The 24,373-nt window shown below is 53.9% G+C and overlaps 1 protein-coding gene across 3 annotated transcripts in view; it reads right to left on the reverse strand.

Annotated features, from left to right (window-relative positions):
* The window catches only part of GRID1 (glutamate ionotropic receptor delta type subunit 1), a 617,880-nt gene that overhangs the window by 10,987 nt on the left and 582,520 nt on the right, over positions 1-24,373 (reverse strand). For all 3 annotated transcript variants that reach the window (XM_059662029.1, XM_059662031.1, XM_059662030.1), the window contains one exon: positions 4,329-4,495. In XM_059662029.1, the coding sequence (XP_059518012.1) occupies positions 4,329-4,495 (167 nt within the window). The remainder of the gene's footprint in view (positions 1-4,328; positions 4,496-24,373) is intronic.

Here is a 24,373-nt window from a genome sequence, read left to right on the forward strand (position 1 = left end):
TACACACTCACACACATACACACGCATACACACGCATACACACATACACACACACATACACACACATACACACATGCACACATACACACATACACACACATACACACAGACATGCACACATACACACACATACACACACGCACACATACACACACACGCACACACATACACACACGCGCGCACACATACATACACAGAGACACACACATACACACAGAGACATACACAGACATATACACACACATACACACATACACACATACACACGCACACACACATTCACACACGCACACGCGCGCGCGCATACACACACATACATACACATGCACATACACACAGAGACATACACAGACATACACATACATACACACATACACACATACACACCTACACACACATACACACACTCACATGCACCCAGCACATCCTATGTGTTGAGGAGGTTCTGCCCAGCTGGTGTGGCTCAGCTTGTTGAGCATCGTCCTGTGCACCCAGAGGTCATGGTTAGATTCCAGGTGGGCACATGCCAGGCCCGGGCTCCATCCCCAGGAGGAGGCATGCAAGATGTTTCTCTCATGGATGTTTCTCGCTACCTCTCCCTTCCTCTCGCTCTAAAGTCAATAAAAAATATTTTAAAAAGAAGAAATGTTGTGAGCGCTTCATCAATCGTGTTTAATTCTCCTGTCAACCCTCTGAGATGGTTACTTCCGTTGAGGCACAGAGAGGTGAGCTATCTTGCCAAGCCCCGTGATGGCCGGCAGCGTTCGCATTCCAGGAGGAGAAGGGAGGGCCTCGGGCGGGGCAGGTGCGCAGCCCAGCACCGACAGAGGCTGCCTCGCTGAAAGGCAGTGGGCGCTGACCAGTCCACATGCCAGTCCTCGCGGTACATTCTAGTGGTTCTTACCACACTGGTTTCACTGCTGAGACCTGGGCTCTGATCTAGATGACCTGCCACAGCTGCAGTTAGAAAGTGGCCAAGCTCCTCTTCAGGGCTGTCATGCTGGCCCGAGAGGCCCTGGTCTCCTGGGCCCCAGGCTGCTGCATGCAGGTCACCTGCGCTCTTGGGGGTCTGGCTCAGGGGGGATGCTGGCCGAGCCCCACTCTCCTGCTCACGCTGCAATGGCAGGCCGGCTGCCTAGTTTTGCTGATGTGTTTCCTTTTGGCTCCTTGTAACTGTTTGCATTTTTTATGCCCAATATTATTCCAGGATGAATGCAAGGCAATTTACAGAAAAACATCAAATAAAACACATAACAAACAGATCAAAAAGAAAATGTAAATTTATCAGCAACAGAGGAAAGATAAGCAAGTCACAGGCACAGCCTGACTCCTGGAACGAGGCTGGCTGAACGCCCCCATGGTGACCCCACTGCTCCCGAGGAAGCCAGCCAGCGGAGCAGCCTCTGCCAAGCCGCCCTCCTATTTTCCAGACAGAGAATCGCAGGCGCCTTCCTCCAGCCAGGAGCGGAGCCACTGCCACAGTCCCCGTAAGCCGCTGAGCGGCTGAGCGTGTGCTGAACGCCCACTCGGAGCGCCTGCTCCAAGCCCGCCGCACCTCAGCTGTGGCTGTGGGCCCTGTGCTTTGCAGAGCAAGAGGCGCAAACAGAGGAAATGTTAGCCCTGGGACAGGGTGGTGGGGGGGGGGGAGGGGAGGCCGTGACTCCAGAGCAGACAGAGGCCTGCTGTTCACAGGACACCTCTTTGGCTGTGAAGGGCACGGAGGGCTGTGGGGACCTGCCCCTCGCTCTCCAGGCCGCCCAGCCGGGGACAGCCACGGTCTGCACACACGCAGGCCCTTCCAGAGCCAGCAGCACTGTCAGTCACCCGGAGGTCTGAGCACCCGCACGCAGCACCCATCGCCCGGCAGGAGGGTGCACCCGGCCCAGGGGGGCTGCAGTACAGACGGCAAGAAGCTCAGAAGCCAGCACAGCCCCGGGACTCGCACCTACTCAGAGCACGAGGCCTTCTGAGGCGAGCAGAGTGACAAGTCCTTTCTCGCCAGAACCAAGGACACTGGACTGGCCAGTTTTGCTCCTGGTGACCCCAGGTCAGGAGCAGCCCACAGGCCTCTGTCGGGAGACACTGCGTAGAGCCCGGGGCCAGCAAGTGCAGGGGGAAAGCGCAGACCCAGCCCAGGGCAGCCTGCTTCTCGGGCACCCATCCCGACTGGGTCCTGCTCCACCACAAAAGACACCGCCTTCCTTCTGAATCCGCCTTAGTTATGGGGGTGAGCACCCCCCTCCCCACCACCTCCTCCGGGTGGGGCACCCTCAGGTCCCCCTCTGACCTCCTTTGAGACCCCGTTGCCCTGACTCCACTGAACAATCCCAGGATGCGATGACAAGGGACCACAGGTCTGGCTCTCCTCCAGTGCAGGGAGGGTGACCCCAGCAGGCTTCCAGGAGACCTCTGGCAGGGCGTGCACAGGGCCCTGGGCTCCTCCTGCCGGGACCCTGTGCCTCCTTGAGCTCTGCTGGGGGCACATAAGCTACCTGGTGGGTAGCTGGGGGGGGGGGGCAGCAGGGGAGGCCAGTTGGGGCAAGCAGGCTGGCAGTGAGGGGCAGTTGGGCATGATCAGACCAGCGGGAGGGGCAGTTTGGCACAAGAATGCCAGCGGGGGCGGGGGGGGCAGTTGGGGCCCAGCAGGCCAGCAGGCGGGCGAGCAGGCTCCCCTTGACCATCTGCTGGGGAGAGGTGCCCACAGGCTGATGGTCTGTGGAATGCCCTGGGCTTCCTGTCTCAGAAAACCGACTGGGCAAACCTCAGGAACACCAGTGGGTTGTGCACCTGGAGAGAAGCCATTCTGTCTTCATGCCTGCAATCTGGGCAATTGAGACACTCCTCTTCCTCCTCCTCCTCCTCCTCCTCCTCCTCCTCCTCCTCCTCCTCCTTCCCCCTTGTCATTTCTCTCTGCTCCGGGAGCAAAGGGAGGCATAGGGTGTCTGCTTCATTAAAAGCTACAGTAAACTCCAAGCCTCATCTCACTTCATTAGTTCTACCCCTTTTTCCAGTTTTGCACACAAGTCTCTGATGGGTGAGTCAGAGGCCCTCCTCGGCCTTTCCAGATGGGGCTCACCTGCCTGTGATGAGAAGACCCCAGTCCAAACCCAGGAGGCAGGAGAAGGAAGGGAAGAGCCTGAGATCCAACGCAGCTTGGGCCAGCCCTGGGGCAGGGAGGCTGCTGCTCTCTTCCAACTCCCGGGGAGTGGTGGGTGAGCCCAGTGTCTGCTCCCCCTGAGGGCCTCAGGGTGCTGCTCTGATGATCTCTAACGACACTTGCCCTCCTCATGGGTGACCCTCGGTGCTGGAATGAGGGCACCAATCGGGCCACAGGGGCTGACCCCACCCTGTCCACCAGGTGGGCCTTTTCCCTCGGCACTTCAGCCACATTTTGGGTTTGGGCACAGCCAGCCCTTCCGGACGCCTCTCTGGGCTCCAGTTCTGCCCCCTTCACCCACCAGGATGTCACCTCACTGACAGGTGTGGGTGGTGGGCTTCTGGCTGAGACATCCTGGGGACCAGAGCTCCTGTGAGCAGGCTGGCCACTGGCAAAGCCCCTGAGCTTCTCCACTTGCACCCCCAGGAAGGCCAGTCCCTGGCCAAGGACCGAAGTACACTCCTGTGGCAGAACCCAGGGATGACGAGAGAGAGTTGTCCTCCAGGAGGCTGGCCAGGTGTGCAGACAGAGCCTCTAGAAACCATCACGCCCAGGGTCACGGGGTGCACTCGTGCCAGCAAACCACCCTGGAAGGTCTAGGCCAGCGCAGGCTGGACCCGCTGCATCCACACAGCCCTCGGCGCCTCCTCCCCCGCCCTTCGCTGGTGGCGAGGGCCAGGATGCTGATCTGGGCGACGGGAAGCGGCAGCGTCTGCCCAGTCCACGCACACAGCACCACGGAGCCTCTGCTCCTCTGACCAGCCCTGTTTCGTGTCCACAGTGACTCTTCCTACTTTGCACTTATCTTAAGAAGTAATTGTTGGGCCTTGCCAGACCCAATTACTTATTCATTTAATTTAAATGACTGGGTAACTCCTACTCATCCTTCAGGCTGCAAGGCCTCTCCTCTGGGAGGCCCCCGGTCTCCTGCTCCGGGGTGTCCTCTGTGGTCCCTGCTGCTGGCTCCGCCCTCCCACCCGGCTGCCAGCGAGACCAGCACCTCCTCTCCTGGGGCCAGGCCTGGCCCGGAGCCCGCTGGGGTGGGGGGAGCAAGCAGTGCACAGGTCGGAGCCAAGGAGAGGGGGTGAATAGACAAGTGTGCGCTGACTCTCATCGCCTGGAGCAGGTCACCTCCAACCCCAGGCCCCGGGCTGCCTGACGAGGTGCCCACCTCTGGGAGAAGAGGTCCCGGTAGGGGCTGCCGTGCTGCAGGGCGATGCCGTAGCCCTTGCTGCTGACGCTGTTGCTGACCACAGTCACCGCGCAGTCGTCGTCGGTCAGGGCCGCGTACTCCACCACCGCCACGTCCCACAGGAAGGCGTAGTTCCCCTTCTTTGCCTGAAAGAGAAGACCGCGCAGTCAGCCAGGCCAGCCTGCTGTACTCCCTTCAGGCAGCGAGGCTCCTCGATGGTGGGACTTGAGGGCCCTCCGACATCGCCCCCCTGCCAGCCAGCACCGCGCACTCTCCTGGTACTCTGGCCACAGGTCCGCCACACCACGCCGATGCCACAGCTGGCTGGGGTCGGACAGATGGGGTGATGCCGCCTCTGCAGGCTCCGTGCCCGCACCTCAGGGCACGGACCTACCCTCGGCACAGGCTTGCCCTGGCCCCAGGGAACTGAGATTTTTCCCACCAGAGATATAGGGGGAGCATAGAAGCTTCCATTTACTATTTATCCATGGAACCCGGCTGAGCCCTACTGGGTGGACAGGGGAGATGCCCCAGGCTCAGCGCTCCCAGGGGCTGCGACTCACCATCGAAGTCAGACACTTGCGATGGGTGAAGCATAGTAACCTCCATCTTGTATAAAACTGCTGTTTGAAATTCTCTGCTACTGTGAGACAGCCCTTGCTCTGTAAACTCTGTCATTTTTAGACCTATTTTATAGGTCTCATATTCTATAAAATAACTGTTTTAGTTTGAATAATAGAAAAAGATAAAAACTTAACTGTCTGACCTTGCAAGCTAGCCGTCTACCGTAATGGACTAATACTGATAATAATTCCCGTATTCTTATGCCAAATGTTTGTTCTTTATGTGCCCAAGATTGCAAACTGTCTGTAACAATAACTCACACAGAGCCCTTTGGAAAACCTGCAGACAAAGGAGCTCGAAAGGTATAAATACAGAACACTTCCTCTGTGTCTTCATCAGAGATCTGGAAGAAACACCTCCCTCTGGGCTGCACGTAATGAATGATTCCTAATTAATTGGCTCATTAAGGTGTCTTGTATCTCACTCGCTGGTTTACGACACAACATGGGGAGGAACCATGAAGGATGGGGTCCTGCTGTTAGGGTGTCTGCCTGGGTTTCTGCCACTGGCCTTTCACTGCCCACACAAGAGAACCACGTCCACACACATGCCCCGCCATCCGCCTCCCTCGGCAGGCGCTCCCAGAGCCAGAGCTCTGCCGGTGCCGGAGGCGGGCGCACGGGAAGAAGAGTGAGCTGCTTTGCATTTTGGAAGGAGAGGCAGTCGACACTGTCCCTCGGCCAGCTTTTAAAATAGAGCAGGACGTTCTCAACGCAGCCAAGTCTGGTTTATTCCCACGGAGAGCATGTGCTCTCTGCCCTCTCCCCGCGCCCCCACGGGAGCTGGGAGACGCAGGCCGGGCTGGTGGGGAGGCCGATACACCGCAGGAAGGCCGGGTGGCAAGCGGCAGCTTCATTGCGCTGTCAGCGTGTCCCTGTCTCCCTCCTGAGTCTTTGTCCGCTGAGACTCTCCGAAGGGAATCACCGCTGCCTCCATGAAGCTGGTCGAGACTGGACTCCTTTTGGGGCCCGGAGTGCCTGGGCCAGCATGGCTCATTTTCGCACCAGCAGCTTCCCATCAGGGGGTGTGGGCAGCATGTGGCACTCCCGGAACAGGCTGTGCCCAGCGCGCACGATGCTGCCCAACGGTCCTCTGAGAAATGACACGTCCGTGCCACCCAGAGCTTCACCTCGGGAAGCAATTCCAGGAAGTCAGACCCTCACTCCTGGCCACGCCAATTCCAGAAGTCCCTACAGCACTTTGCAAAGTCACCTCATCTCTCCCCTCCCCGTGGGAAGTAGCAGTCTGTGAAATTCTTTCCTGCTGGCAAACGCGTTTTCTCAAGGAAAGACACATCGTCCGCCTCTTAGCAATGAAGTTTTTCAGCAAAATGTTGACTTATGGCCTGATATCTGGCTTCAACCTGACGGAGGCATTTTTCATCCACATGTGCAATTCACCATGACAATCAGACACTGTTATTTGTGTGACTTCAAAAGGGCATGTCTTGCTGAAGGAAGAATAAGATTATGTTTCCGTCTACCTTTCAGGTAATTCACAAAGGAAAAGGAAAGGCGCTGGGCCAGCCGGTGGACACACGCGGACGGCAGCGGCCAGCCCTGCGGATGGCACCCCCTCTCCCCCGGGCCCAGGCAGGGCGGCTCCGGGCGGCTACCTGACAGGTGAGCACAGTCGCCTGAAGGAGTTGCATTTACAGTCCTGCAGGCTCAGCCATGTCCCGGCTGCAAGCCCTGCCGCCAGCAGGTGGGCAGCCTTCCTCTCTGGCTGCTGCGGGCTCGGACCTCCGCCTCCTCACTTGTAAGCAGGGACTCAGTTTCCTAGGGCCCTGGTCGGCAAACCGGGGCTCGTGAGCCACACGCGGCTCTTTGGCCCCTTGAGTGTGGCTCTTCCACAAAATACCACATGCGGACGCGCACATACAGTGCGATTGAAACTTCGTGGCCCATGCGCAGAAGTCGGTATTTTGTGGAAGAGCCACACTCAAGGGGCCAAAGAGCCATGTGTGTCTCGTGAGCCGCAGTTTGCCGAGCCGCAGTTTGCCGACCACTGTCCTAGGGTATCTCTTACGTCTGCTTCCAGAGGCACAGGCTGACCCAGAGCTGCCCGCACCGGCAGAGCAGGGACCCAAGGGGCTGCTGGGCCGCAGCCTGCACTCGGGCCGAGTCAGGGGCCCTGACTCCCATGGAACACTGTCTCCCCAGCCTCCCTCCCGCCTTCCTCAGCGGCCTCGGGCTTCCTGGCTCCTCTCTCGGCTCCCTGCAGAGGACAATGCAGCACCGGGACCTCCTGGGTGTCTCAGGTTCACGAGTTCCAACGACAACCTCTGGAAGCCATGAAGGCCACCTGGGCATTCTGCAAAGCTCCCACTCTCCCCGCTGGGCCACAGGCCTACATGCGCCAGAGGCTCCTTAGCGCGGACTGTTCTTGGACATCCCAGACTCTGAGAAGCCCGCACAGTCTGCCCATCATGGCTGTGCCCCACCAGGGACCCCGTCTTGCCCCATGTAGAATGAGCAGGACACCCCAACTTCCAAGATGCAGCTCCTCCTTGTCGGATCAGAACCAGTTCCTCACGTCCCCTGGTAATCATGTGCCCACCTTCTTACTACCCACTAGCTCTGGTTTCTCCATGTGGAGGGACAGCAAATGGGCGTCTGCCTCCAAGGAGCTGAGCCTTTCCTCGGGCTCCGCCCTATAGCTCCTTCTCCTCCTTTCGTGAGTCGGAGCATTTACCCCACTTCGCCCCAGCTTCCTCCCTGTGGGCCCAGCCCATCCACCCTCTCCTCCCCTGGGAAGGCGTTCCTGCCCTCCCCCGCCTCCCCCAGCTCCACGTTGGAGGTCTCTCCACTTTGAGACGGTTTCCTGTCCTACTTTAGTAACTGCTCCTTTTTGCTGCGGGTTTTCCGTCTCTTGTTAAGACAAACTTTACTCCCTTCTCAATTGTGCTCCATCAGCTGTTCCTCCAGAGCGAGAAGGGTGAATCCAGCCCCCACCCAGGAGCTGGGCGACACAACAGACCATTAGAGTTGGCTATTTGGCCACTTCCTGTTCATTCCAGCTCATTCTTCCTTGGGCCTCTCAGTCCCGTTCCTCCCCTGCTTCCCAGGTGGCAGGGGGAATGAATGGGGAGTGCTGACTATTCACAAATAGGCCGTTGATGTAGATTCCCTGATGCCTAAAGGACAAAGTGACCCCATAGATTTGTGTTCTGCATTACAACAACAACAACAACCTGTATTTCACCTCCTTAGTGGGTTAGATGGCCTTTACCAGGCTTGCTCATTTACAATATTCAATGTAGTCCTCATTTCTAATTAGGGACTCAGCACATGTCTGCGTGTGCCTCAGTGTGTTGGAGTGCAGCTGGTGGAAAGTAAGGCTGGATCAAGGCCTGGGAACCAGCCAGCCCTTCCACCCCTGGGGCTCTCCACAAGCCCAGGTGGCCTTCAGCCCTCACACCTGGGGCTCTACACAATCTCAGGTGACCTTCACCTCCCCCCCCCACCTGGGGCTCTACACAATCTCAGGTGACCTTCACCTCCCCCCCCCACCTGGGGCTCTACACAATCTCAGGTGACCTTCACCCCCCCCCCACCTGGGGCTCTACACAATCTCAGGTGACCTTCACCTCCCCCCCCCACCTGGGGCTCTACACAATCTCAGGTGACCTTCACCCCCCCCCCACCTGGGGCTCTACACAATCTCAGGTGACCTTCACCTCCCCCCCCCTACCTGGGGCTCTACACAATCTCAGGTGACCTTCACCTCCCCCCGCACCTGGGGCTCTACACAATCTCAGGTGGCCTTCAGCCCTCACACCTGGGGCTCTACACAATCTCAGGTGACCTTCACCTCCCCCCCCCACCTGGGGCTCTACACAATCTCAGGTGACCTTCACCTCCCCCCCCACCTGGGGCTCTACACAATCTCAGGTGACCTTCACCTCCCCCCCCCCACCTGGGGCTCTCCACAAGCCCAGGTGGCCTTCACCTCCCCGCCCCACCTGGGGCTCTACACAATCTCAGGTGACCTTCACCCCCCCCCACCTGGGGCTCTACACAATCTCAGGTGACCTTCACCTCCCCCCCCCACCTGGGGCTCTACACAATCTCAGGTGACCTTCACCTCCCCCCCCCACCTGGGGCTCTCCACAAGCCCAGGTGGCCTTCACCTCCCCGCCCCACCTGGGGCTCTACACAATCTCAGGTGACCTTCACCCCCCCCCACCTGGGGCTCTACACAATCTCAGGTGACCTTCACCTCCCCCCCCCACCTGGGGCTCTACACAATCTCAGGTGACCTTCACCTCCCCCCCCCACCTGGGGCTCTACACAATCTCAGGTGACCTTCACCTCCCCCCCCCACCTGGGGCTCTACACAATCTCAGGTGACCTTCACCTCCCCCCCCCACCTGGGGCTCTACACAATCTCAGGTGACCTTCACCTCCCCCCCCCACCTGGGTCTACACAATCTCAGGTGACCTTCACCTCCCCCCCCCACCTGGGTCTACACAATCTCAGGTGACCTTCACCTCCCCCCCCTCTACCTGGGTCTACACAATCTCAGGTGACCTTCACCTCCCCCCCCCCACCTGGGGCTCTACACAATCTCAGGTGACCTTCACCTCCCCCCCCCACCTGGGTCTACACAATCTCAGGTGACCTTCACCTCCCCCCCCCACCTGGGGCTCTACACAATCTCAGGTGACCTTCACCTCCCCCCCCCACCTGGGTCTACACAATCTCAGGTGACCTTCACCTCCCCCCCCCCTACCTGGGTCTACACAATCTCAGGTGACCTTCACCTCCCCCCCCTCTACCTGGGTCTACACAATCTCAGGTGACCTTCACCTCCCCCCCCCACCTGGGTCTACACAATCTCAGGTGACCTTCACCTCCCCCCCCTCTACCTGGGTCTACACAATCTCAGGTGACCTTCACCTCCCCCCCCCCACCTGGGGCTCTACACAATCTCAGGTGACCTACACCTCCCCCCCCCCCCTACCTGGGGCTCTACACAATCTCAGGTGACCTTCACCTCCCCCCCTCTACCTGGGTCTACACAATCTCAGGTGACCTTCACCTCCCCCGCCCCCTACCTGGGTCTACACAATCTCAGGTGACCTTCACCTCCCCCGCCCCCTACCTGGGTCTACACAATCTCAGGTGACCTTCACCTCCCCCGCCCCCTACCTGGGTCTACACAATCTCAGGTGACCTTCACCTCCCCCCCCTACCTGGGGCTCTACACAAGCCCAGGAGGACAAAGAAAGCAGGAGCGCTCCAGGCCAGCTCTGGGTCCTGGGAGTGGAGCCCCGGTTCCTCCAGGAGCCAGGAAAAGCATTTGCAGGCCCATTTGCAGTGGCGGTCTGAAAGGTAACATAGCCTAGAAATGCAATTTGCTGCCTCCACACGTGTTTTTAACATTGATAGTGCCCAGGGTTAGTGAGGATTTGATAATGTGGGCGAGGTCCTCCATGGCACTGGGCACGGCAGGTGGCACAATCTGTCGGCAGGTGAGGTGGCAAACACCGCGTGACTATCTGAGCTGCTCACCATCTCTACCCTGGCAACTGCGCCTTTAACCGGAAACGTAAGGCACGGGCATCTCTGTATCTTAAAGACAGAACAATTGTTCTAAATTCAATGTTGCCTATAAGTAAGCATGGGAACAGTTTCAACATTTAATTTAGGGAAATAATCTAATAAATTATGATTCACACGTTACATGGGAATTTGTGCAACAGATAGTAATTACAAAGACCACTCAGAAAGACAGAAACGCCTATAAATGAAAGGGGTGGAGATGGGTACACTGTCACTGCTGTTCTCTACACGTGAAATGTGATGTGCCCACAGGTGGGCAGGAGCCCATCTGGCATGGCTCAGTGGTTGAGTGTTGACCTATGAATCAGGAGGTCAGGGTTTAAGGTCAGGGCAAGGTCAGGGTTCAAGGTTTCGGGCCCGACCCCCAGTGTGGGGCATGCAGGAAGCAGCCAATCAATGTTTCTCTCTCATCATCGATGTCTCTCTCTCTCTCTCTCTCTCTCTCTCTCTCTCTCTCTCTCTCTCTCTCTCTTTCTTCTTCTTCTTCTTCTTCTTCTTCTTCTTCTTCTTCTTCTTCTTCTTCTTCTTCTTCTTCTTCTCTTTCTCTCTCTCTCCCTCTCCCTTCCTCTCTGAAATCAGTCTATATATATAAAGGATTATTACAAACCTGAGTGGGATCAGTGATGAGTCTTAGGACAAAGTGATTAAAATGTCTTCTTTAACCCTGTTATACAAGCTAAGACATCACCCAGTCCATAGGCACCAAATCTGACCTTCCTCTCCCTGTGGGCCTGGGCACTGGAGGCACCCTTGCCCATCTGCGGAACACAAAAGCCGCAGACCTCCCCCTCCGGCACTGCCCTAGATGCTGCCCAGCATGGGGTGCGGGGGGGATGTCTCCTTTACACAACTGACCTGCCTCTAAAAGTTTCCCTCCTTTCACTCTCCCCTTTCCCTAAAAAAGAAAAGAGAAAAGAAAAAGAAAACAGCAGGCACTGAGTCCACACAGAAAAGGAACAGACACGAGGACTTTGGAGAAGGAGAGAAGAGCAGCTCTGGCATTAGAGAAGCCAAGGGCGTCGGCCATCCATCCCCGGACCCGGCAGCGCAGGCAGCCTTCCTTCCTGCACACAGGTCCACGCCCTCCCTGAAGTCACTCCATCCCGTCCACGCACACGCTAAGTGGGACAAATAGAAAGGGACCAAGACCATGAGGGGCCTGGCCCCGGCCATGCAGGGACGCCATCAGTGACCAGAGGAAGGCTGGGCACCATAAACCAAGCCCTGATTGGGGAGACCGGGGCTTGCCATGCCCTCGCTGCTAAGCAGAGGAGACTGAAGCGCCCCTCACTGCGCGGTCTGCTGCTCAGAGGCACGCAGAGCACAGTCCTGCAGACAGCAGCCTTCCAGGGAGCCACGGCCTCCGTCTCCATCCTGCCTGCCTGTGGGCCGCAGCCGCACTGCTCCCAGCCCAAGAATGCGTGCTGCCAGCACCAAGCAGCTTGCCAGGAAGGAGTGCAGGAGGAATCAGGTGTCTGCGGGGAGGGCACAAGAGGGCATGGGGTACCTGCTGGCGCAGGGCCCTTCAGAACCCAGTAGAATTCCGGAGGACAGAACTCGAATCCCCTTTTACAGATGAAGTAACTGAGGCTCAGAAAAGTGAAGTAACTTGTCCCTGATAAACCCAGACAGTGGGTAGCGGAGCCAGCAGCATGGTCTGGGCGTCCGTCTGCTTCGTGAGGCGGCGCTCCCCTCTGCCCGCTGGGGAATTGCTCTCCTGCACCCCAGGGAGCTGTGGACAGAGAGGGAACCATGCCCGCGCAGCTCGGGTGGGGCCTCTGGACGCTGGGGACTCGGAAACCTGAGGCCCCTCAAGTCCTTTCACCGCCCAGTGGCACGCAACTGCCTCTCCCTGTCCACCAGGCACCCCAACAAAGCAGAGCCTGACCCTCTCTAGCGCCCCCAGTGGCATAGCTCGCTCCTCTGGTTACATCGCTACAGGCAGCCTGAACCCTGGTGCAGTCACGCCTGTCCTGTTCCCTGTGCCAAGTCACCCCGCCGCCTGCAGTCTGCTGTGGGAGTGGGCGGGAGCGGGATTTCGGCAATGGCGATTTGAGCCAGGGAATGCCAATCTTAGAGGATGTTACGGCTACTATGGGGTTTACAGGAGAGAATGAGCAGCCTGGGCCCTGCACCCCAGCTGTGTGAATTGAACCCAGCCCCTCCGCCTGCTGGCAGAGGGAGTGCAGTGGGGGCTGGGCACCCGGCCTCAGCCCCATTGGGTGTGAAGGGTTCCGGCGAGGATCTCAGGCCTCAGTACATGGGGTGCAGAGGGTAAGTACAGGTAAATGACCAGTACCACAGCGTTTATGGTAAAGAGCCATTGTAACAGGATGTGTACACTGTGGCCCTCCACAATTACTGTGTGAGCTTTCTGTTTATGAAGAATGGAAACCAAGCCCAGTCGTCTTTGGCTGATGCCACATGGCGACCTCCGCACTCCCCTGTGCCACAGGCCGCGTTTCCTGCAGCTCAGCAAGCATTTCTCCTGCGGTGGCCACCGTGCCAGGCTCTTCTTGGAGTACCATGTGGTGAAGGTGCAGGACTCTGGCTAGAGACCAACCCACCTCCACAGCCTGCTCTTCTGCAGACCTGCAGTTTGGGGCTGATCACCGCCTCCTGGAGGAAGTGCTGAGTGTGCAGTTATTATTATTATTAACTGGTGTACCAGTTAATAATGGCGGATTTTGTAATCAAAGAAAACACGATAATTTCAAGAGAAACATCAAAACTGCTTTATTCAAAGCAATGCCCATCGCTAGCTACACATTCCCCCCATCTTTCAGGTAATTTGTGGATACCGTCCCAATAGAACTTTTCTTGTTTTGAGGCAAACCATTCAGAGACCCAATTTTCCACTTCTTCGTAGGTTTTGAAGTGCTGCTCAGAAAGTGCATGTGCCACCGATTGGAACAAGTGGTCATCTGAAGGAGCAATGTCTGGTGAATACAGCGGGTGGGTTAATACTTCCCAGGCAAGATCTTTTAATGTGTCTTTAACTGGTTTTGAAGTTTGTGATGGTGTGTCATCATGAAGTTAAATTACTTTGCCATGTCTTCTGGCACATTCTGGTGGTTTCAGGATCAAAGCGTGGTTCAAATTGATTATTTTTTGTCGGTAGCGATCAGTATTAATGGTTTCACCTGGTTTTAGAAACTCATAATACACCACACCTTCCTGATCCCACCAAACGCAGAGCATTGTCTTCTTTCTGAAGCAATTTGGCCTTGCAGTCGATGTTGATGGTTGACCTGGATCAACCCGTGATTTTGTGCATTTGGGATTCTCAAAGTAAATCCACTTTTCATCGCCAGTCACAAATCAATGGAAAAAGACTTTCTTTCGTGCCATTAAAGCAACATTTCACTGATGATTTTTCGGTTTTCCATTTGTCTTTCGTTCAGTTGATGTGGGACCCACTTTCCCTCCTTTAAAATCTTTCCCATTGCTTGTAAACGATCGGAAGTTGTTTGCTGAGCAACATTTAATCGTTCTGCAAGTTGTTTTTGAGTTTGACATGCATCTTCATCCAATAATGCTTGTAATTGTTGGGCTTCAAACTTTTTCGGTTGCCCTGGACGTTCTTTGTCTTTCACATCGAAATCATCACTTTTAAAGCATTTAAACCAGTTTTCACAAGTATCTTGAGATGGAGCATGTTCACCATAAGCTTCCCGAAGTATTCAGCAGCACTTTTCTTCAAAATAATGAATTAAAACTTTCTGCAAATGCTCTTTTTTTGGCATGAAATTCGACCTTTTTTAGCATAAAAGTATCTATGATGTTAACACCTTCTGAAAATTTGACATATGAAGTTTTGAAGCTTGCTGTCTATACAGCAAAATAGCATACATATCAAATTGCATATATATATATATATATATATATATATATATATATATATATATATATATATATATATATCAACATCTGTGTAACTCTATCTATTGAAAAAATCCGCATTATTAACTGGTACACCTAGAGCGCAAGGCACGTCCCTGCACAGCCAGGCTCCACACAAGCTCCGCCTCCTCTCCCTCCTCCTCCATTCAGGTCAACCTGGCAGCTGTTAGTGCAGCATCTGTTCTCCTTCCGAGAAGTCTGACATTGCACCCACCAGGGACTCCGGGCGCACAGACAACCTCCAGCAGGCAGAGGACACACCGATGTCCAGTGATTTGTCAGAAGTTCTGATTGTCCAAAGACCATGATAAACAACATTCTAATCTGAGCTACTCCATAGGAAGGATTAAGAATGTTCTAAAAGAAAGTAAACTGGATGGCCTAGACATTTCAGAAAGGTTACAGAGAGAAAAGATACAGAATGCAAAAGGTCATCCTGGGAAGGAGGCAGCCTAAGCAGGACGGACACTCGTGTGGCCGATGTCCCAGGACAAGCAGAGGGACTAGCCCTGCAGTGCTCCCTGCAGGCACACAGTAGGAGGTAGTGCTCCCTGCAGGCACACAGCAGGAGGCAAGAGGCAGTGCTCCCTGCAGGCACACAGTAGGAGGCAGTCCTCCCTGCAGGCACACAGTAGGAGGCAGTCCTCCCTACAGGCACACAGCAGGGGGCAGTGCTCCCTGCAGGCACACAGTAGGAGGCAGTCCTCCCTGCAGGCACACAGCAGGGGGCAGTCCTCCCTGCAGGCACACAGCAGGGTGCGGTCCTCCCTGCAGGCACACAGCAGGAGGAAAGAGGCAGTGCTCCCTGTATACGCACAGTAGAAGGCAGTCCCCAGGCCATTCCTTGCACTGCCCAGACACGGTACCTGGCACACAGTTGGTGCTGAATAAATGTGTGAAGAACTGAAGGGATGAATGCTAACCTCTGGGAAGCCCGCACCTTGAATCAAAGTGAGCTGGGCAGGTCGGCCTGCTGCCCCCGAGGGCCTCCATGGACAGCATCCACAGGCACCTGGGCTGCTGCCTGAGTCACCTCTAAGATTCCAGAACCAATCAAATCCTAATGAACAGCAATCATAACAAGCACCACCCATTCAAACCTATGTCCGCAACCTTGGGAGGCAGGGGACTCGGCTGGGGGCTGGAGACTCGGCTGGGGGCTGGGGACTCAGCTGGAGGCAGGGGACTCGGCTGGGGGCTGTGGACTCGGCTGGGGGCTGGGGACTCGGCTGGAGGCACGTTCAAATACAGACACTAACCCCGCTCCCACCCCAGCTGCTCATGCATCAGGTCTAATTCGGGCCCAGGTATTTCATCTCTAACACGTCCTCAGGTCACACTGCTGCTGCTGTCCCAAGGAGCACACTTTGAGAACCGCTGTGTTGAAGTCTGCCCTTCATATCACCTGCAATCTGTAGAGTAACTCTGGGAAGATGTGCTGTTATTCCTGGTTTTCCTATAACTTTGTCCAGGCATTAGTTTGCCTGAGATCACACCTCTGAACAATGAGTGCAAGAACCATGTACCTCCAATTCCCACCCACACCAGGGCCGCACCCAGTTGGCCTCACTGAGCTGTGTCCTGCTTTGAGACCCACCAGGTGAGACCCTCCAGTGAGACCCAACAGGGGAGACCATCCAGTGAGACCCTCCAGGTGAGACCGTGCAGGTGAGACCCTCCAGTGAGACCCTCCAGTGAGACCCACCAGGGGAGACCCTCCAGGGGAGACCCACCAGTGGAGACCCTCCAGTGAGACCCACCAGGGGAGACCCTCCAGGGGAGACCCTCCAGGGGAGACCCACCAGGGGAGACCCTCCAGGTGAGACCCTACAGGGGAGACCCACCAGGGGAGACCCTCCAGTGAGACCCACCAGGGGAGACCCACCAGGTGAGACTCTCCAGGGGAGACCCACCAGGGGAGACCCTCCAGTGAGACCCTCCAGGTGAGACTATCCAGGGGAGACCCACCAGGGGAGACCCTCCAGGGGAGACCCACCAGGGGAGACCCACCAGGGGAGACCCTCCAGGTGAGACCCTCCAGGGGAGACCCACCAGGGGAGACCCTCCAGTGAGCCCCACCAGGGGAGACCCTCCAGTGAGACCCTCCAGGTGAGACTCTCCAGGGGAGACCCGCCAGGTGAGACTCTCCAGGGGAGACCCACCAGGGGAGACCCTCCAGGGGAGACCCTCCAGTGAGACCCTCCAGGGGAGACCAACCAGGGGAGACCCTCCAGGGGGGACCCTCCAGTGAGACCCTCCAGGTGAGACTCTCCAGGTGAGACCCTCCAGGGGAGACCCACCAGGGGAGACCCTCCAGGTGAGACTCTCCAGGTGAGACCCTCCAGGTGAGACTCTCCAGGAGAGACCCTGCAGGTGAGACTCTCCAGGTGAGACCCTCCAGGTGAGACCCTCCAGGGGGGACCCACGAGGGGAGACCTTCCAGGGGAGACCCACCAGGGGAGACCCTCCAGGGGGGACCCACCAGGGGAGACCCTCCAGGGGAGACCCTCCAGGTGAGACCCTCCAGGGGGGACCCACCAGGGGAGACCCTCCAGGGGAGACCCACCAGGGAGACCCTCCAGGGGAGACCCACCAGGGGAGACCCACCAGGGGAGACCCTCCAGGTGAGACCCTCCAGGGGGGACCCACCAGGGGAGACCCTCCAGGTGAGACCCTCCAGGGGGGACCCACCAGGGGAGACCCTCCAGGTGAGACCCTCCAGGGGGGACCCACCAGGGGAGACCCTCCAGGGGAGACCCACCAGGGAGAACCTCCAGGGGAGACCCTCCAGGGGAGACCCTCCAGGGGGGACCCTCCAGTGAGACCCTCCAGGTGAGACCCTCCAGGGGAGACCCACCAGGGGAGACCCTCCAGGTGAGACCCTCCAGGGGGGACCCACCAGGGGAGACCCTCCAGGGGAGACCCACCAGGGAGAACCTCCAGGGGAGACCCTCCAGGGGAGACCCTCCAGGGGAGACCCTCCAGGGGGGACCCTCCAGTGAGACCCTCCAGGTGAGACTCTCTGGTGAGACCCTCCAGGTGAGACCCACCAGGGGAGACCCTCCAGGTGAGACTCTCCAGTGAGACCCACCAGGGGAGACCCTCCAGGGGAGACCCACCAGGGGAGACCCTCCAGGGGGGACCCTCCAGTGAGACCCTCCAGGTGAGACTCTCCAGTGAGACCCTCCAGGTGAGACTCTCCAGGTGAGACCCTCCAGGTGAGACCCACCAGGGGAGACTCTCCAGGGGAGACCCTCCAGGTGAGACCCTCCAGGTGAGACCCACCAGGTGAGACCCACCAGGGGAGACCGTGCAGGTGGACCCAGAAAGGACAGCCTGTGGCGGAGGCCTCGGTCTGCGCAGGCTCCTCCCAGTGCCCTCCAGCCACAAGGGCTGGGACCCGCCCTCGGTCTGTGCTGGAAGCGGAGAGAAGCAGTGATGTTGAGGTGATCACAGTTGATACTGGGAGTGTCCCTTACTGTGTGCAGACCATCCCTGCAGCTTTGTCGCACACTCTCATCCTGTGACCCCTGAATGTGGTGTCTTCTGTGGCCTTTTCTAAACACCGCCCTGAGACCAAGGCCCCAGCACTGCCCAGGCTCTGGTGGAACTGCTAGGAGATGCAGCGGGTGGGCACACCCTGAGGAAGGGCCCTCAGGGACCCGGGGCTCAGCAGCAAGCTCTTGGCTCTCCTTGTTAGGGGGCTCAGTGGTGGGAAGTCAGAGAATCAGAAAGACTGACCCCGGGAGGGGCAGGGCTCAACCACAATCTCCATGTAGCCCAGGTGCTGGACCCTCACGATGCAGGGCAGTACCATTGCCCACGTGACCGGCACTGTCCAGGCCCCTCGGCACTGCCCATGTGACCAGCACTGCCCATGTAACCAACACTGCCCATGCCCCTCCACTGCCCATGTGACCAGCACTGCCCAGGCCCCTCAGCACTGCCCATGTGACCAACACTGCCCATGCCCCTCCACACTGCCCATGTGACCAGCACTGCCCATGTGACCAGCACTGCCCATGTGATCAACATTGCCCATGTGACCAGCACTGCCCAGGCCCCTCAGCACTGCCTATATGACCAGCATTGCCCATGTGACCAGCACTGTCCATGTGACCAGCACTGCCCATGTGATCAACATTGCCCACGTGACCAGCACTGCCCATGTGATCAACATTGCCCATGTGACCAGCACTGCCCAGGCCCCTCAACACTGCCCATGCGCCCAGCACTTCCCGGGCCCCTCAGCACTGCCTATGTGACCAGCACTGCCCATGTGACCAGCACTGCCCATGTGACCAGCACTGCCCATGTGATCAACATTGCCCATGTGACCAGCACTGTCCAGGCCCCTCAGCACTGTCCATATGACCAGCACTTCCCACGCCCCTCAACACTGCCCATGTGCCCAGCACTGCCCATGTGCCCAACACTGCCCATGTGCCCAGCACTGCCTAGGCCCCTCAGCACTGCTTGTGATCAGCACTGCCCATGTGCCCAGCACTGCCCATGTGATCAGCATTGCCTATGTGACCAGCACTGCCCATGTGACCAGCTGAGGTCTGATACCAGGGCTACTGCACAGGCTCTAGACCTTTCCCTGGGGAGTCTTGAAATAGTAGAGACAGCAAATTCCACTTTTACCCTCACCATTCCCTCACCATTTCTGCTTTCTTTCCCTGATCCTTGGGAGGCATGCTTTTTACTGTTCTCTCTCCTCTTCTAGATTTGAGCTAATCCCACCTCTCATCTCTCACTCTCTGCCTCTCTGTCTGTTTCTTCCCATTCTGTTTGTGCATGTGATGTCGCTCTCTCCTCTCTCTCCCTCACACACACACACACACACACACACACACACACACACACACACAACTTTAAAAGGTGGGTTCAAAGCCGATCTTAATCCCTGTGTGCGGAGCGTGTGGAGCCGCAGAGCCAGCATCCCTGTGGAAACAGCTCCTGCTCAAACAGTTCTCCCGCAGTGAGGATGACAAGGATGGTGGTGGGAATACTAGTCACAGTAATAAAGGCGGTATAAGGAGTTCAGTAATCTTTGTGCAAATTGTTTAACCTTTCTGAGTCTTGCATTCCTTGTTTTCAAAAGGAAAATTTCATAAAATACCCTCAAGGGTGAAGATAAAATAAACACAGTGCCAAATATAATAACTTTTTTATAAATGTTATTTTCTTTCCCTCTCTCTCCCCCTCTTGTTCTTGGACAAACAGCATTATACTGACAAAATATAAATAAAAATAGGCTTAAAAATTGCTAGGAATCTGGCTGATGCAATAAATCAAAACTGTTTTCAAAAGCAATCACTCCTTGATTTTAATTTATCAAATGACAAACAAGTTCAAATGTAAAAACTTAAATCACAAAACCAAAGGCACAAATACTCAGTGGAAGAAATAAAGTGAAATTGCCCGCATTTACAGCCAGCGCTAAAGCGAAGCGATTCAGGCCTCGGTGCAAACTAAACCAAGGGCAGAGGAAATCTGAAAAATAAAATCCAAACACATGAGCATCCTCCCACCCCTCTCCTGAGGAGTTTGAAAATCATCAAGTTAACATAGTGGCACCAGTACTGGTTGGATTCCTAAGCTCACCGTAGCAAATTATAATAATCAAAAAAAGGAACTGAAGAATCCGTAACGAGATTTACTTAGCAACATTCAAAACCCAAAGGAAAGTAACTGAATAAGAGAGGAACTGTGGGGATTTCCTTGAATCCTGGGCTGTATTAACCCAAACCAATCGGCATCAAACAGAATTAAGAATCTGGCGCTATAGAGGGCAGCGCGGCTAGCTGTCGGGACCCTGCTCCATTAGAGACTAAGGCAGCGTGGCCAGCTGTAGGGACCCTGCTCCATTAGAGACTAAGGCAGCGTGGCCAGCTGTCGGGACCCTGCTCCGTTAGAGACTAAGGCAGCGTGGCCAGCTGTAGGGACCCTGCTCCGTTACAGACTAAGGCAGTGTGGTCAGCTGTAGGGACCCTGCTCCATTAGAGACTAAGGCAGCGTGTCCAGCTGTAGGGACCCTGCTCCATTAGAGACTAAGGCAGTGTGGCCAGCTGTAGGGACCCTGCTCCATTAGAGACTAAGGCAGTGTGTCCAGCTGTAGGGACCCTGCTCCATTAGAGACTAAGGCAGTGTGGCCAGCTGTAGGGACCCTGCTCCATTAGAGACTAAGGCAGTGTGGCCAGCTGTAGGGACCCTGCTCCCTTAGAGACTCAGAGCTGTCCAAAAGCACTGAGCGAGGAAGGAGCACACAGTGAAGGGAGGAGTGTGAGGGGCTGAGGCCCCGCCGTGACCATGCATCCCCTCAGTTTTGCAGAGTGTCACCAGGCAATGCCACACTTGCTGGAGTAAGAAAATGCTAAGCTCCAAACCTGGGTCCAATGTTGACTAAAGCCTGAGGTTCAGCAAGCCTCTTGCCCTTAGACCTTTATCTGCCTCTTTAGCAAAAGGAAGCACAGCTGAGCTGCTGCATGGAGACAGACCTCAGGCACCCATCCACACCTCTCCTGTGGCCTCTAGTGCAACAGCCTGATTAAACTAATCTTCTAATTATCCAAACATTGACCAAGGCCCTGACAGAAGGAAGGCTCTGGCATAAAGTAAGAAACAAAACATCGTTTATTTTTGAAATAATATACTGTCCCAGGTCAGTCTTTGTTTGCACTGTGGCCTGATACCAATTCTAACTCAGCGTTAAGAGAGCGTGAAGCACACTTTCACACAGTCAGTGAGCTCAGCACCAGTAAATGAGCTGTGGAAATAGATGAACAGGTAAAAGACAGGCTTCAAATGTAAATCACTGTACAAGCCCACGTTTGGGGAAGGGCGTGTATGTGCATCGATCTGATTATTAAATGAGATACCTGACTGTGATCTCACTCTAGTTCCTCAGCCATGACAGGATCCCGGGCCAAGGAAAAATGAGTTGAAAGGAAAATGATTTCCTCCCCACTCATCCCCAGAACAATAAAGCAAAGTATGTGAGGAGAAAGAAAAGGGAAAAAATCACAATGAAGGATATGAGAAAAGTAGAAAAAATACCCATTTATAAAAAAAACATTCCTACCGAAGACAAATCCACAGGATTTGATAAAAAAAAAAAAAATCCATTGAATCCTGGGTGTTCTTTTCATCCCAAAGATCAGAATAAAGTTAACTTAGAGCCCTGCTTATTGTGATACTCAGTGATATTGTGTTAAGAGCTTTAAATGTTTATATCCTGTTTTGACACCATAATTCTACTTTTAAAAATTTGACCTGAAGAAATAAATTTAGTAACTACAAATCCATTGCCATTATAATGCCTATATTTGTGAAATACTAGAAATCATCCAAATGACAATGGAGAAGGAAATGTTTATATAAATTATTTTATATGTATTTGATGAAATATTAATTAGCCATATATGAGAAACCTACAGTGAGCATCATACCCAGTGGGCAAAAACTAAAACCATTTCCCCTAAGAACAGGAACAAGACAGGGATGTCTGCTTTCACCACTCTTATTCAACACAATACCAGAATTCTTAGCCACAGTGATTAGACAAGAAGAAGAAATAAAAGGCCTTCAAATTGGAAAGGAGGAAGTAAAACTCTCATTATTCACAGATGGCATGATATTGTACATAGAAAACCCTAAAGACTTTACCAAAAAACTACTAGATTTCATAAATGAATTTGGCAATGTAGTAGGATACAAACTCAACACCCAAAAATCTATGGCTTTTTATACACCAATAATGAATTCTCAGAAAGAAAAACTAAACAAACAACCCCATTTACCACTGCAACAAAAAACTGAGATACTTAGGAATAAACTTACAATGAGGTAAAAGACTTGTATTCAGAAAACTACAGGATGTTGAAAAAAGATACAGGAAGATATAAACAAGTGAAAGAATACACCATATTCATGATTGGCAGAACTGACATCATTAAAATGTTCATACTACCCACGGCAACCTACAGATTCAATGCAATCCCTACTAAAATACCAATGGCATATTTCACAGATCTAGAACAAACTCTCCAAAAATTTATATGAAACCAAATAAGACCCCAAATAGCTGCAGCAATCTTGAAAAAGAAGAACAAAGTTGGAGGCATCACAATGCTAGATATCAAGCTATACTACAAAACCACTGTTCTCAAAACTGCCTGGTACTGGCTCATGAACAAACATATAGACCAATGGAACAGAACTGAGAACCCAGAAATCATTCCAACCCATTATGCTCAATTGATATTTGACAAAGGAGGCAAGCGCATACAATGGAGTCAAGAGAGTCTCTTCAATAAACAGTATTGGAGAAATTAGACAGGTATATGCAAAAAAAATGAAACTAGACCACTTACACCATACACAAGAATAAACTCAAAATGGATAAAATACTTAAATGTAAGTCACAAAACCATAAAAATCTTAGAAGAAACCATAGGCAGCAAAATCTCAGACATTTTTGTAGCAATATGTTTACAGATACATCTCCTAGGGCAAAGGAAACTAAGGAGAAAATAAACAAATGGGACTACATCAAAATTAAAAGCTTCTGAATAGCAGAATGAAAAGGGAGCCCACTGTTTAGGAGAACATATTTGGCAATGATACATTTGACATAGGATTAATATCCAAAATATATATGGAACTCATACAACTTAACAAAAGGAAGACAAACAATACAATTAAAAAATGGGCAAAGGACCTACTAGTAAATAGACACTTCTCTAAAGAGGACATACAGATGCCCAAGAGACATGAAAACATGCTCAAAGTCACTAATCATCCGAGAGATGCAAATTAAAATGACAATGCGGTACCATCTCACACCTGTCAGAATGGCTATCATCAACAAATCAGCAAATGACAGTGCTGGTGACAGTGTGGAGCAAAGAGAACCCTAGTGCACTGCTGGTGGGAATGCAAACGGGTGCAGCCACTGTGGAGAACAGTATGGAGTTTCCTCAAAAAATTAAATATGGAACTCCCATTTGACCCAGTGATCCCACTTCTAGGAATATACCCCAAGAAACCAGAAACACCAATCAGAAAGAATGTATGCACCCCTATGTTCACAGCAGCACAATTTACAATAGCTAAGATCTAGAAACAGCCCAAGTGCCCATCAGTAGATGAGTGGATGAAAAGCTGTGGTACATTTACACCATGGAATACTATGCAGCAGCAAAGAAGAAGGATCTCTTACCCTTTGAGATGGCATGGAGGGAGCTGGAGAGTATCATGCTAAGTGAAATAAGTCAGTCAGAGAAAGACAAGTACCACATGGTCTCACTCACATGTGGAATCTAATGAACAAAATAAACTGATTAACAAAATAGATCCAGAGACATGGAAGCATAGGACAGACTGTGGAATCTCAGAAGGAAGGTGGGAGAAGGTGGGTGGTTGGGAAGAGATCAACCAAAATACTTGCATGTGTATCTGCATAGCCCACGGACACAGACAACAGGGTGGTGAAGGCCTGGGGTGGGGTGTGAGGCAGGCTCTAAGGGGTCACTGCGAGGGTGGGGGGAGGGGACGTATGTAATACTTTCAACAATAAAAATTTAACCCAAAATATGTCTGGGGTTTTATCAAAATTAAAATGTTCTACTCCTCAGCAGATACCATTAAGAAAATGAATGGGCAAATGGGCAAGTTACCAACTGGGAAATATATTTGCTGTACTTATATTTCACCAAAGACCTATATCCATAAAATATTTTTTAAAACTCATCTAAATCACACAGTGAAAATTCAAAGTGTCCAGTAAAGACTAACAAAGGACTTGAGCACACAATTCTTGGAAGAAGCTATTTGGACGGCCAATGTGCACATGAAAGATCATGGACATCCTTAGCCACCAAAGGAGCACAGCTCAGAGCAAGTGCCCTTCACGTCAGACACCC

Source organism: Myotis daubentonii, chromosome 13, assembly GCF_963259705.1.
Source record: "Myotis daubentonii chromosome 13, mMyoDau2.1, whole genome shotgun sequence".
In the NCBI taxonomy this organism is placed as follows: domain Eukaryota; kingdom Metazoa; phylum Chordata; class Mammalia; order Chiroptera; family Vespertilionidae; genus Myotis; species Myotis daubentonii.